The sequence below is a fragment of the Drosophila sulfurigaster genome, chromosome 2R (assembly GCF_023558435.1).
Source record: "Drosophila sulfurigaster albostrigata strain 15112-1811.04 chromosome 2R, ASM2355843v2, whole genome shotgun sequence".
Lineage (NCBI taxonomy): Eukaryota > Metazoa > Arthropoda > Insecta > Diptera > Drosophilidae > Drosophila > Drosophila sulfurigaster.
In genome coordinates, this window is record NC_084882.1 from 13,645,551 (window position 1) to 13,660,796 (window position 15,246).

At 38.2% G+C, this 15,246-nt stretch overlaps 2 protein-coding genes across 6 annotated transcripts; one reads left to right on the forward strand and one right to left on the reverse strand.

Moving 5' to 3' along the window:
- Positions 1-1,648: 1,648 nt before the first annotated feature.
- Positions 1,649-15,155, reverse strand: LOC133837018 (protein phosphatase 1B). Of its 5 annotated transcripts, none has more exons than XR_009893765.1 (7): positions 14,962-15,155; positions 13,060-13,934; positions 12,853-12,970; positions 9,108-9,213; positions 8,987-9,041; positions 8,531-8,690; positions 8,013-8,209 (listed from the first exon to the last, which is right to left on the reverse strand). XR_009893765.1 is itself a non-coding variant. In XM_062267662.1 (6 exons), exons 2-6 carry the CDS (start codon positions 13,870-13,872, stop codon positions 1,664-1,666), a joined length of 1,125 nt encoding a protein of 374 aa, XP_062123646.1. In that variant the 5' UTR covers positions 13,873-13,934; positions 14,962-15,155; the 3' UTR covers positions 1,649-1,663. The 5 variants fall into 5 exon arrangements, 3 of the variants coding, with proteins under 3 accessions (XP_062123646.1, XP_062123647.1, XP_062123648.1); XR_009893764.1 differs by having other exon boundaries at positions 8,284-8,690; XM_062267662.1 differs by lacking the exons at positions 8,013-8,209; positions 8,531-8,690 and adding an exon at positions 1,649-1,696.
- Positions 5,170-7,584, forward strand: LOC133837016 (dynein assembly factor with WD repeat domains 1). Its single transcript, XM_062267660.1, has 5 exons — positions 5,170-5,411; positions 5,469-5,544; positions 5,610-6,017; positions 6,075-6,392; positions 6,451-7,584. Exons 1-5 carry the CDS (start codon positions 5,372-5,374, stop codon positions 6,944-6,946), a joined length of 1,338 nt encoding a protein of 445 aa, XP_062123644.1. The 5' UTR covers positions 5,170-5,371; the 3' UTR covers positions 6,947-7,584.
- Positions 15,156-15,246: the final 91 nt, after the last annotated feature.

The following is a 15,246-nucleotide window of genomic DNA, read 5'->3' on the forward strand; positions in this document are numbered from 1 at the left end:
TCAGAAATCTCAAGTTCTCAAAAGTTTCCTTCGAATCTTTTTTTTTTGCGCTTTTCCTGTTTTGCTGCCAGCCAAAAACTTTGACCATAAACACAAGTGTGCGAAACTCGTGCTGCCAATAACAACAACACCAAAATAAACAATCGGAATTTGGCACTTTACGCTTCACTCTTGCACAGGGCAAGTAGTGCGTATACGTAATATACAGTTAACTGGACACATTTGACTTGGCACAGGTGAAAGTGAAATATGCTGGCAATTAATGTTAATTAAATTCATATTTTGCAACTGTACAATTTTCCACCCCGCTTCCCTCTTACTCCTCATTGAGGTTTGTTTGCCTTTGGCTGCTGGGAAAACCATCGTAGAGCCAAGAGCCGAGTAATTAGTCCTCTATTGCTGCTGCTGCATGCCATTGACTTTGTTTTAAGCCAAGGCAAAATAAATCATTTGCCAAAGCAGCCAACATTCCAGAAAAAAAAGGGGGAGTGGCTGGAAAATGAATCGAGGCCGCGGATCGTAAAATTTATGCTATTTAATTTGTTGATTACGTTTAATTTGTGGCAGGCGAACGACCGAACTCCAACACGCAGACACGACCACAACCACACATCAGCACAAAACGCACACAAGCATACATTTCGATGGAGCACACACACAATTAGTGCGACATTGTAAAAACAAGAGAAACCGATTATTTGTCATTGGAATTGTACGTGTTTGAATGCCCTTGCCGAACGTCTCGTTGTTAACCACGAGACTAATTTATTGGTTCCTGCAATTTTACTATTGTTTTATAGCATTGCTAGTTGTGTAAGGAATGCTTTAATTTAGCAAAAGAAATTTGTGAATTATTAGAAACAGTCATCGTCTCTCGCTTTATTGACTAAGATTCTTTGTTTGCTCGAAAAGAGATACTTAAAGAATTCTTGTAAAAAATTGTCTATGAAGTCAGCCAGTAAGAAGCTTTATTTTGTTGGAGTAACTATTAATAAAAAGTATTCCGAATTAATAACTCTAACTCTACAAAGCCAGCTACTAAGAATCTATTTGTTTGAACAACTATTGTTGTAAATAAATCGACAAATTAATTAATAACTCTTGAATAAGATCTTTTGAATATTTATGGACAAGTTAAGCTATCAGTTTAATTAGTCTTTATTTGAAGTAACCTAAATTCAATATCAAATTTAGAGTGTACTCTTTCAAAATATGTAGTCACATGAATACACAAATACTAGCCACAAAAACAAACCAAGCGCAGACATTCATTACATTCACTCACACACACACGCACACTCGCACTCATACACTCATGAACGCACAGATGAGTTCATACATTATGCTCGCCATTCGTTTTGCATAAATTTCACGCACATTTTGCTTTGCAATCTATGAAGGGCATTAAGTGAATCTCTCTCTAAATTTCGATGCAAGCAATCATTTACGTTTGGTATGCGAACTCTCGTACGGGTAATAAATGAATATTTATGTGTTTTAAGCGGTTTTTGAATGAATAATTTGTGATTTTTAATTAATTGCAATGGATGTTTGTATGCTCTTAAATGTTATTACAAAATTTACTCACACCAAATGAGCTTAGTACAAATATTTGATGATGATTCCCCATGATGCAGATGACTGACAAAATGTTGTGTGGCATTTACCATGGTATAAAATAGTTAATTGCCTCGCGCTGAAAGTAGATGATGAAAATAAAAAAAAACGTGTTTAATGAGATGCAACTTGGGGCGAGGACATTTGTCAGCCGCAAAAGCCAAACATAAGATACTTAAGTACTTGTTGAATGCATACATAAAGAAGGCAGCATTCATGCAAGCACATGCATTGCCTGCGGTTGACTCTGTCGAGAGCAATTAGCGGTGAAAACAAGCAAAGAACAGATAAATGGCCAATATAATACGCACAAATTAACATGCTATTTATTCTGATCCCGAGTCTGGGCAAACATCAAGGAATCTCTGCTGCAATGTGGGTGTAATCCGCATACAGACAACACACAAGCACACATACATACTCTTGAATGAACTCGTATATAATGGGAATAACACCGGGAAGGCATAATTCACTTTAAGCACCACTTAAAGTTATGAGGAACGGCCGGTTGGCAATTTAAGACTCGAGTTTAATGCATTCAATACGTCATTGAGCATGTTGTGAGCGGTCTGGGTCGTTGCTCTGATTTATGGTGCGTATACTTGATGCGACCGCTAAGCCGCACAAAATGTTGCTGCCTCCTGCACCTGTCCGCGTTAATAAAGCTCAAAACAAACCCCAAAATATACGCATACACGCCGTATTCACGCAGAAGATGGAGGGATAGTCCCGGATTTCAGATATTATTAAATTTTATAACATTTCGATGCGTCTGCATTTCAATTGACCATAAACGGTTTTAAGGCCTGCTATGCCAGCCTGTCTTGTGTGTCCTTGGCTTAAAACTTTACCCAAAAACTGGAGCCATAGTAGGCGCCTTTTTAAGTAACTAACTCTGTAGTATATCCAGGATGGGGAGTTGTGGTTTGTAGCCAGCATGGGTCTGTTGTGACCTTTGCAAGTGTGTGTGTGTCTGTGCGTGTATGTGCAGGGCCTGCCAAGCCCAATTTAATTTATCAAAGTCATAAACTTTTAAATGACTAAGCCGAAAAATACTTTATGAATGATGGGCTCAGGCAGGCGACCAAGCAATCCAAATGGATCACAATCGCATTCGGATTCTTGTCAATGCGAGAGAAGACATATTTCTACGACTATTGGCAAAATGAAAGCACATGAAACATATTGAATCAGCAAGCATAAATAAAATACCGAAACAGAAATCGTATTGGAGTTCTACTAATCAATGCACTTTCAAAAGTTCTCTTGCTCTTTTTATATGAATATATTTTATAGTACTATTTACATATAGTAAATACCTCAAAAATTAATTTGCTTCGTAGCTAAAGAAATATATAAAATCATAGACTGCTGCTAGAAGTTTTTTCAAAAACATGTTAGTTAACTTGCCACAAACTGTTGTAAATCTGATTACGACGACATCAAGCGTGCATCGCTTCAATTAGACGTGGAACGAGTACGTCGCCAATGTGGCTGGGCAAGTAGCAAACTGGTAAATACGAAAACTTTCCCCCCCCGATAGTTTCGGGGCATGCAACAACATGTGCGATGCGTGGTAGTTGCAGACGCTGCACAACTTTGAGATATATGAAACAAGTTGTAAAACTGGGAACTGGTGTATACCACCTTTACTTTCACTTGGATGCTGGGTACAATTCAAGCGAAATCGAATTTAATGACGTCCTGTCAATGAAAAGGAAAAAGAAAACTGAAAATCTGTTGATGTATCACCTGGAGTCAGCTTAGAACGCGAGCTCACTGGCCCTATGAAAGCTTATGCCGTTTAAGCATAATTTGCTTAACCAAGGTGAGTGAGCCAGGTGCTGGACCCAGCTCAAAGATGTGCCGCAAACTGTCGGTGGTAGAGAGAAAACATCCATAAAAAGGCAGCAATAATAATTCCTGTGGATGAAGGTAACATTCGCCCAAGTATCGCCCACATGTCTCTCCGCCTCTCAATAGAGGGATGCGTGTTACAGACGAGATGCTTTAATTTATGCAGCGCCGCATTTTAAGGACTTATCCATACACTTAAACACACACACATACACACATATGCACGTAAATCTGAAGCGTGTCAGGCAAGCTGCCTTGCGGAAATCAACAAAAATTTATTGAGCATAAATTTAAATCCGCTTGATGCTCACTGCCGCCTGCCTAAAAGGCAGATTTTCGAATATGCCTCGCTTTGATTTGCGTTGTTTTGTTTGCGAAAGCGTTTTATGCGATTTGAAATTGATTTGATTTCCATGCCTATTCCTCAATTTTGATTACTCCCTCCGCCAGGTCATTTCCTGAGCAGCTCCGACAATTGAGACATTGATCTGTGGCAACAGCTGTTTAGTAACAGTATTTGCTGTCAATGCCACTACCACTTGTCTGTCAATGGTCAAGCAATGCTAAATCAATAAAATCGTTCATTACAAAACAAGCTATAAATAAATAACAAAATAATTCTCCACACCGCGCATTGTCATCTTCGTTGTTGCTTTGGCCATTGTGCGGCAATGTGCTAAGGCTGTCGCTTTCAGTTTTTGTTGTCTGGTATAAAATTGGGTGTGATAATATCTAATAATTTCTTATCATTATTGGCTATGGTCATTTCGTGTATTTCTTCCGTCTCACACGCCATCTGTGCGGTTCCGTTCAGTTCTTTTCCGTTCTGCTCTGTTCTTTTATCTGTTTCGTTTTTGTGTGTGGCCCCTGCGTTCTTGTATTAGCCTAATGGACATTATTTCGTTGTCCGCTTCAACACCCGCTACGCTCCGCTCTGCGCGGTATCTTGCCACCTCCCCCGCCGCGTCTTTCCTCGACGCCCACGTTTCAGTGATTACCGAACAAATTAAATTAGTGAAAATGTCGAAACGAGACACGAGACACGAACAAGCAAGGTGAGACAATCTAATTGCTCCAGTGGATGCCATTCCCAGACAGCCAGCCTCTTCACTTTGCCACATACTCGTACAACTCTGCTCTGAGTTTTGCACGAATGTATGTTAAATCCGCCTGATAATGTGAGCAGGTGCCGGCATCAATTGGCCTTTGGGTCGAATTGAATTAAACAAGCTAATTAGGTTTTATAGATATGAAGGGGCACAAATTGTTTTGTTCGCAAAATGTGTCAAAAGGTAAGAATTTCCTAGCCATAGGCTGAGTAATAATTACAACTGTATTATTTTTTGGCAAAAATTGAGTTATTTACTGTAAGGTAAAAATATTTCAAAATATTCTCGTAAGCGTTAAAGCCGTAAATGAATTTATATCGGTGAATCGCTGTAGCTAGCAAGTGCACAAACCATTTCTGCTGGCGCCATCTATTGTTCATTTGCTGTATAAGAGTGGAGAAGCTTTGTGCTCATCAGCTTTTTACCACAATGGCGCTCAGACAAAATGGCGGACACACAAAATGTCGTTAAAAGAAACATGAAAATTTGCCAAAGAGAAAAATGCACTATAAACTGACAATAACTAAACAATGTATATTATTTTATAATACAATTGAGTAACTAACACGAAAGAAATGTCACAAAAGAACGTCTACCCTTTACTTCGCCGCTGCTAACGTATCGACCCAGACCTAGAACACAGAAAATCGACCAAACTAGTCTGTGGCATGTCTACCGTGCTGTCAGTGTCTAGGCTGACAAGGCAACGTGCAACAAATTAAAGCAGGTCAGCAAGTTCACATCGCGCTGTAAAGGAATTTCATTTCGAATTCAACAACAGCTGCGAAATGAGTGCGAATAAAATCTTTCTGCGTTATTATCCGCCAGGTGAGAAGAAATCACATCACACCTAATATTATTACAGCACTTATTCGCATTCAATAGGTCTGGCTTTGAATTATCGTTCAGCGGATGGCACAGAACGACTGCGACACTTTGATTTGCTCGATCTGAATACCAAGTAAGTGTAGGGAGGCAAATGTAAAGAATCAAATTAATTACTTTCCTATTTTCTCTGTTACTTAGAACAAATGTGGAGGCATTGGCTGATAGCATTCTGCTGCAGGAATTACAGGCTGCGGAATCAGAACACAACCCAAATGATTCTGCAGATGACAAGTCCGCTCCCTGCGTGCCGAGCAACTCACAGACGTCTAGTTCGCAGAACACATTCAGTGCACTGAAGCAGGCGATAAACAAGCTGCAAAACAAACTGCGCGAACCGGTCAAGAAAAAGTTCTATCTACACAAATGCTACAACTCGCACATCCTGCCGCTGACCAATGTTTGCTTTGATCGCAGTGGCGAACACTGTTTGACGGGCAGCTATGATCGCACCTGTCATGTAATTAACACCAGCGACGCCGAGGTGCATCACATGCTCACGGGCCATGACAATGTGGTCTTCTCTGTGGCCTACAATACGCCACGCTGGTAAGAATGCGAAACATTTCAATTTCATTTGCCTTTAATATTAAATTGCAACCTTAGCGACAAGATTGTGACGGGCTCTTTTGACGGCACAGCGAAGATCTGGTCAGCGAGCAGTGGCCAATGCCTGAGCACCATGTACGGACATGCAGCTGAAGTTGTGGCCGCCGAATTTCATCCGTTGCACGACCAGACTGTGGCAACGGCCTCCATCGATGGCAAGGCACGCATCTTTGATGCAGAAACTGCACAGGAATTGCAGCTACTAGCCCATCATGGAGCCGAGGTGATTGTAGCGCGTTATTCCCGCGATGGACAACTATTGCTAACAGGCTCGTTTGATCACACAGCCGGCATTTGGGATGTGCGAACGAAGAGGTTAGTCAAAAGTTTTAATCTTTATATTAGAATTGTATGCCACCTACGACAATTGCAGTTGCTGTCATCAGTTGCGAGGACACTCAGCTGAGCTGTCGAATTGTGTGTGGAGTTTCGGCGGCTCGTTGATTGCCACCGGCAGTCTGGACCGCACAGCACGCATCTGGGATATGCGTCGCTTGGACCAGGAGCTGCATTTGGTATCCAACCACAGTGATGAGGTGCTCGATGTTAGCTTCGATGCAGCGGGCAAGTTGCTGGCCACCTGCAGCAGCGATTGCACTGCGCGTGTCTGGAGTCTCGAGCCTCTCGAGATGCTCTCGTTGATGGCCGGCCATAGTGATGAGGTGAACAAGGTGTGTTTCAGTCCCAGCGGTTGCATGCTGCTCACCGCTTCCGCTGACAATACTGCACGCCTCTGGCTCACCGAGACCGGACAATGCTCTCAGGTGCTGTCGGGTCACGAGTCCGAAGTCTTTAGTTGTGCCTACAGCTATGCGGGCGATGCAATTTTAACAGCCTCTAAGGACAACACGTGTCGTGTCTGGAGGTGATACGATTGGTATACGGTGCAGCTAAATGATTGAACGCCAAAATGGAACGGAAAATGCTTATCAACTTTTGGGTTTTTTTTTTGTTTTTTTTTTTATCAACATTTACTACAAACTCGGGCGTTATTTTTGTTTCGTTTTGTTTGCTTTAAGTTTCGTCTTACAAATTAATAGTTTTTGCTTTTCATTACAGTTTTTGTATTTCATTTGTTTTCGTTTCTTGTGGTTTTTGTTTTGTTTTGTTTTGTTTAAATCGGATATCTCATATACATACAATATATAAAAATAATGAACAAAAATGATTCTTCAGTAACAAACATTATACAGCTTAGAAAATTCCTCTTCATGGCGGAATCAATATTAATACACTGTTCGATAATCAAATAAAAAAATCATTACTTTTACAGACATCACCCGAGCGACATTCTTAGACAGGGCTAAAAGTGTTTACGTTTTTATATTGTTTGTTTGTAATTTTTTTTGTTTTTAATTTTTCATTTGTTTCTTTACTTTTTTTGGTAAAACTTTACACAGCTAAACAAAGGCGAGTCAACAGTTTAAATTTGATTGATGAGAATTGATTGACGGAAGGACAGTTACGATAGATAGATTGATAGACGACAGACCGACCTAACACAAAAGTAAGACATACTATCTATCTATAACCAATCTCTAACTCTAGTAAGTATTGTAGTTCGTTAGGTAGTTGGTTAGTTTTAGAGATGGGGGAAGTTCTTTTGATGTTTCAGATGTGTTGTGTGTGTATGTATGTGTGTCAATGTGTGTACAATGTGTGTGTGTTTCAGTGTGTGTGTGTGTCTGTTGGCTTTGAGCCAAACCCTGTTCTTTTAGTTTTATCTTGTTTTCGTTTTAAGTTTTAGTTTTTTTTATGTTTCTTCAGCTCTGAGGTCTGCTAAGGTTCGCTCCTTTCTATAAGTATAATCTACGTAATACAAGGTTTATGTAGTTGTGTGTTTAGGACTGGCTTTCATTTAAACTATGTATATAATGTAGTATTATAATAATGCTTATTAATATTTTTAGCAGTAGGTTTTTTCTTTCATTCTTCTTTTCTTTTTTTTATCAAAGTAGAAAACGGTTTGGTAATAGTGTTTGTTTTATTTGTTTTGTTGTGTGTGTGTGTGTGTTCGGTATGTGTGTGTGTGTATGTGTTGTTTGTGAGTTGCTGTAACGTACTGTTGTTGTTATTGTTGCATTTGTTTGACTGTTTCTGTTTGTTTGTTTTCATTTTTAATGCGTTGGACTCTGCAAGAATAACAAAGAGGAGAAAATATTAACAACCAAAGGTAAAGAGTTGATCAACTAGGACGCAGGCTTACATGATGCAAATATTTGATATGTGTGTGGTTTGTGTGTATGTGTAAGATGAATTATTATTATTATTACTGATAATTTAATATATTTATTATAATTATAATGAGCATGCAGGATAAAAAGAGCGAACATGCAGATGCGGTTGTTATGCGTGCTGCCATTAATGGTTACAATAGATTTTAATTGGTTTGGTTAATAGATGAACGTAAAATAAAGAAAAGGACGCAAACAATAGAATCGTTTTCGTCTTACATTTAAAATATAAATTTGTGTGTTTAAAGGGTTGTTTGTTTAGATTCGTTTGTTCTCATGTTGCTTGATTGTTTTGTTTGGTTGTTTTGCATGTTTAGGTTGATTTTAAAATGAACAATAGTTTGGATTAAAAAATTCATAGCTCAATATTTCCATACAGCTAGAAATAAAAGAAAAAGAATACGTAAAGAGCTTTCGGTTTGTTAAATCAACAAATTAGTGTGGGATGCAGCCTCATGTATGTAGATAGAAAGGTCATGTGATTCTATTAAGAATTTTGAGAAATAATAAACGTTGCATAGAAAAGCTAAGAGTTAAGCAAGATATTAAATTAAAAAGCTAAAAAAATTTGCCCAGACAATTAAAAAAATTAAAGCGAAATAAAAATTATGAAGAAGCAGCTATGAAATATTTGAAAATTTGCAATTCTTAAATGTTGTAAAAAATATTTCGTACTTCACATGGATCATCCGGAAACAACTCCGTGAATATTCGCTTGATAATGTGATATCTGAAACAAGATTAACAATCCATTAATAACGAATGCAAACGAATATTTCGATAGAGTTTAACTTACTTGGAGTGCAAGCCGCCGCCGGGTGGAAGACCTTCAATGTCGTCTCTGATTTCCAGACACTTTAACAGTTCAACGTAGTCCGTGACATCATTACTCTCAATCTCCTCTGTAAGAATCCCAGAAGGTTGAAGAAGTATATTAGAAAGTGTTGTATGGGTAAATAGAATGAACATAACTTATACGTAATGCTCATGTTAATGGAATTTGTATGTACAATTAAGAATACGAATTATATTTTAAAGCTACGCAAAAGCAAAATCACAATTTATAAAAATATAGTAATAATACGAATAATATGTTGCAACAGCGAGAGCCGACAAAAATTGAGCAACAAACTTAACTTACAGTGAGGCTTGGCTAAAACACACAGCTCGATAGAATAGATTTTAACAGAATCGATCAATTAAACCCAATTTTGTTGTTTACAAACTCGATCGAGCTGCGTCGTTGAAATCGTAAATAATAACACAAATGGGGTGTCACAAAATTGGCACTTCAGGGAATACACTAAGAATTTAAAAATCAAATAAACAAATAAAAGAGCAGCAGAGTTCTGCAGTTTCCCCCTTTTTTTGGTTTACTTTTTTGTTTGACATTTGCAATTGGGAATTGTCTATGAGAAAACTGTTTACAGCATTCAGTGTACAACAAACATTTGAAAATATCGAATTGTAAAAGTGATTGGATAAGATGTACATATATACTGTATATATATATATAATTATAATTTAATAATTGGATTGGTATTATCTTAAGAGCATGCATATAGTATCATTTACTTTTCATTTGTGTGGTGGGATCTATGTGCCTTACCTTATGCTCACTCATCATTAAATTTGATTTGTATTGCTTTCTGTTTTCTGCCCATTTTTCATATTAATTTCACGATGCGCGAGGCGCGAACAACGGCTACGACAACGACAACGCAACGACAACAAAACAAGATCAACGCGTTGCTAAATTTACTTTCAACAAATTTCATAGATTAGAATAGATTTCTCGGAATAAATATGTGTGGTATGTATGTCATTAAGTTCGACTTTTAAAAACCAAAAATAAATAAATAAATGTAAAATTAGAGAAATGAGTACATTTAACTTTAACAATCAATCAAGCGATGCGAATTGTTTAATTTCGTGTGTAAATCAAAGAATGAAAATCAACAACTAAATCAGTAAATGAAATCAAAATAAACACAATCGAATCGATTGAAATCAGATGAAATTGACTTGTTGTTTTTGTTTGTTTGTGTTGCGTGATAACTTGGGAGAGGAGAGCAATGACGCGGAAAGGTAGCGGAAAGCGGTGGAAAGTGTATCTATATCGAATGAGAACTGAAAACTGAACAACACAGCAAACAAACACTTTTGGATTGGTTTTCGAATCTTTCATTTCAAGTTATATTTTTTTTTTGTAGTTACTTAGCAGCGAGAGTAATTCATTAAGTTTTGTTCGTATTCCATTAATTGCTATATTAACGATCGATCGCTGCTGATCAAAGCAAGCGTCTCTTTCACTATGAATGATTGCTATAGTACTTAGGTACAAATGTTCTCAGTGTGTCGAGTGAGATGTTCGAGCTGATTTCGCTTTCAATCTTTATCTTTCTTTCGTTCATTTCATTTTTTTTTTGTATGCTTTTATATGGGTTTGGTTTATCTTCGCTGCGCCGCTTCAATTGCATTTTCTAAATGTAACATTTTAAAGTAAATTGTTCACGTTGACAACAAGCACAACAATTGGTGAGCATAAGGTTTACAATATTTTTGGTTTTTTTTCTCATTAGTTTTGTTATCAATTTCTTACTTCTGGACTCGTCTGCTACACGCAGAGATATTCAGATTGAGATACAGTTACAGATGTAGATAAAGATACAGATACGAATACAAATACAAATAGAAATACAAATACAGATACCCTAGGGCCTGGCATTAAAAAACCTTCAACCTAGGCTAAGTAATTTGTCTGGACATTTTTGTTCACTTTGAATCATTCTAGAATCTAGATTATTTTTGTTTTTGATATTGCACTTAATATTATTATTTTATGTTTATACTTTACTAATATGACCATTGTTTTGTCAAGGGGCGTGACATTTGTTATGTAATTGTAAACCATATATAATATTATTCACTTCAATTTTATATCTACATAGTACACGTATAAAGGTCACGTCTGTAGGACGTTTGCAAAAATTCACTTTGGTGTTATGAATACTGTGGTCGCATGTACAATTAACCTATGATCACGATCACGTGTATGCACTACAAAATACCCTATAATATGTGGCAGATGGTAGATGGCAATGGCAAATGGTATTTCAACTTTTTTACGTCGTTCACATTCGAATACTTGAGCAAACAATGTAAAAATCTAACAACAAAATCAATTCCCTCAATCTTAAGTACATATGGTATTATTATTGACAATTTGTTGACTAAAATCTTCTCACTATGCTTTGATCTGCTCCGAAGCATATCTTTTGCTTTTGTATAACTATATCTAATTTCGTAATTTCTATATTATTGTTATTATTATTTGTGACTTGTAAAAGTGCCAATTAATTACGATTGCTTTCAAAAGTATCTGCTAGAATTTGTTGCAATTACTTAGTTCATCGTACTATTTTGATTCGCTCGATTTACATTAAAATGTATATCAAATATGCGTTAATATTGTTGTTATTGTTAATATGTAATTTGTTAAATGTGTGTTATGTGTAGATACTGGACTATATATACAAGCATATAATGTATGTACACTGGCTGAGGGTGCCTCAACAACAATTGTACGCAAAGGTTTATCTATAATTGTTGCTAATTAACTTATAGTACTATTCTATGTATGTGTATGTGTTGGTATTTGTTGTTCGATTTCTCTACGTTTATGACGTCTACTTGATGTAAATGGGAGGGAGGGGAGGGGCTTGTTTTAGCTACAAGGAGTTCTCTCTCACATGGATCGGTTTGGCAGTTGCTGTAGCACATAAACTCATTAATACATATCTAAGTAAATAATACTGTAACACACACATACGCACACAGATAGCCATGCAGGCAGGCAGGCAGGCACACACCCGCAATCGGGAGGGAGTTGGACAATCAGACACTCGGCCACACGCACAGCCAGCGGAAGTAGATATGACAAACTAACACGCTATACTGTTATTTACTATGCATTAGCGATAGGACAAACGTATCTAAATATATATATGAATTGGTATTGGTTTTTTTTTTTATATAGGTATTGCTATCGGTATTAGTATTAGTATTGGCAATGGTAATAGCAATTGTTCAAATTATTCTTTTTGGAAGGAACATCTTGTTGCAATTGTATTTGCATTGCATTTTGCTTTACGTTTGGCTTCGATTTGATCAATTGCATGGGTTTGTAATGTATGTATCTAACTAAGTATTTAACAAATACGTATTTTTGTATGTATGATGTGTATAATTATAATCTACTAATCTATAAGTATTTGCAAACTGTTCTTTGGGGGCTATCTTTGTTCACGTTATGTAAGGTACAATGTATTCGTATTCGTCCTACTCTATTCGTTATACTTTCAGTCGCCTATGATCATGCCGATGCGATGCGCGCGTCGTGAGTATAGTTTAGTTTAGAGTGGATTGAGGAGGGTCGACGACTCTAAGACACATTCGACACAATTGCATTACGACTATTGTATAGTTATATATCGTTAGGTATACGATTAGTTATAAACAGAGTAGACGATTTAGACAACCTCTTGTGATCTTCTCGATGTGCTTCTCCAGACGTCGCTCAGCCTCTTTCGCCTCTTCAGTTGGCTTCGGTGCTCCGGGAAAAGCAATTATTATGATGCTCATATTATCACGGCTACCCTGTTTACCACAAAATAGTAAAGAGATTTGAAAACAATTAGATAATTATTGTAAAGGAAATAGAATAAAAGGTTATTCATTATGCGTACCTTGTGCAAACAGGTGTCGACGACCTGATTGGCAATATTCACCAGATCAGAGGTCACTTTCAGCCTCGAGTATATGAAACTGCATACATCCTCATTGCTCATCACATCCCAGATGCCGTCACAGGCGAGCACTAGGAACTCGTCGGTGTCCTGACGGCTTTGGCAAAAGATTTCCGGTTCCGGTGAGACCAACTGCTCGCACTGACCCATCTCCTTAACATTCTTAAAGTCATAGTCGCCGAGAGCGCGTGACACCGCGAGCATTCCATTAACACGCTGCACCATCACACTGCCGCCAGCATTATGTATACGCTCCTTCTCCTCGGGCAAAATGGGCTTATGATCCTGGGTGGCAAACACCGGCACCCCCTGGCGGCAGAGCACAGCTCGCGAATCGCCGCAATTGGCAATGTAGACTTGCGTGGAGCTGATGAAGGCGCTAACGGCAGTGGTGCCACCGCATTTCTCCTCGTCCTGCGTAAATTCGGGCAGCTCTCGCATTACTTCATCGATGCGTAGGAAACCAGTACGAATGCCCTTCACATAATCACCGCTCTTGAATTCCTCTGTGCTGATGATGCTGTCAAGCAAATGATTGGCACAATGCTCGGACACCTTGCAGCCCGCGTGTCCATCGAACACAGCAAAGAAACTCCATTCCTCCAGTGCATTGCCTAGACGGGCCCGAGCATAGTAGGCATCCTCCATTTCGCAACGCCATCCCTGCATGGAGCTGACGCCGAAGAGCAGCTTGTTGCCCTCGCCCTTATCATTGTGCTTTGCGGTTTTCGGCTTATCCAGGAATCCGCCCATATCTATTGAACATAATGTGTGTGTGCTCGCTCTGCTTTGATTTTGGCCAAGTCGCGTCGACTCTAAGAACGGGAGAGTGACAGAGAGAAAGAGTGTGAGAGGCAAAACAAACAAATATAAAAAGCGAAGAGAGGGAGAGAGAGAAATGGACCTTGGTGAGTTCGGGGCACTCAAAGTCAAACGATATAATTCGTGAACTTGAAATTCACTGCAAAAATCCATAAATGCCAGACACACACACAAGCATAGAAACCGCTCATAACAGAAACAACATACACACGCACACACACATAGAAGCATTTGGAATCAAGGATGCGTATTGAGCTCTTTGCCGCCTACACTCGACCAATGCAATAGCCTTAATTCTTCTTCTTCTGTTGTGTTGTGTTTTGGTGTTACTGTTGTTGCCGTTAATGCTGCCGTTGATTCTACCGCTTCTTCATTTTGCACATCGATTTATCAAAGACGCCCGCTCAGCTGCTAAATTTAGAGCTGTCCGAGCGGCACGCCCACCCGCCTTACAATTGCGACACCACACGTAGATATTTGTTACCTCTATTACAGTTCTTGGTGTAACAATTATCTTTGATTTTTGGTTAACACTTTTTCTTTTTTTTAGCAATTGAAAAACTCTTCACTGCCTTTCGGCGGGCTATAACTGAATATAGAGATGTGCAAAATCAAGGAAACAGTGACTGCCATTTGTATTGTAGTTGAAAATATTCTTTCTTAGCGTTAAACTCAAAGGTCACAATAATAAACCGATTTCGTATAATTTTGGTTGACGATTTCAATTGCTATTTGATTACAGGTAAAATGCCAAGGAAAATGGATTTGTGTCAAATGCATAATATTGCTCATCTCTAAGGTTATTCGAGACGAGTTGTCAGCTCCATGCAGGGGGCAGAAAACACGAGGAAATGTAGATAATTTTAAAGTTATGATCACGCACACGCCCTTTTGCGTTTCTTTGGTAAACTGCACAAATACAGATTGCCATGAACACACAGAAACCAAAAACACATTTTTCACCACACTAAATGTTTATAAATTTTCTTTTCGATTTGAGGCTTCGTTTTTTCCACTCACTTGCTTTTTGCGTGTATGTGTGTGTGTTTTTTTTTTTCAGTCAAACAAAAAATTGATTTGTTTGATTTGTGCGTCACCGAGCGATATGCACTTTATTGCCCGAAATTTTAAGCACTATCGAATCATGGAACGCAATATCTGAAGTAACAAAAAAATAAAATTGTGTATGTTTTGATTAGAAAAAAACAAGCACAAAACTAGAGGTGGAGAAACATCGTTGGTACTATCGATGCATCGATGATTTTGCAGTTTTCAAAAATATCGATTTTTTATGGCAACCGTTTG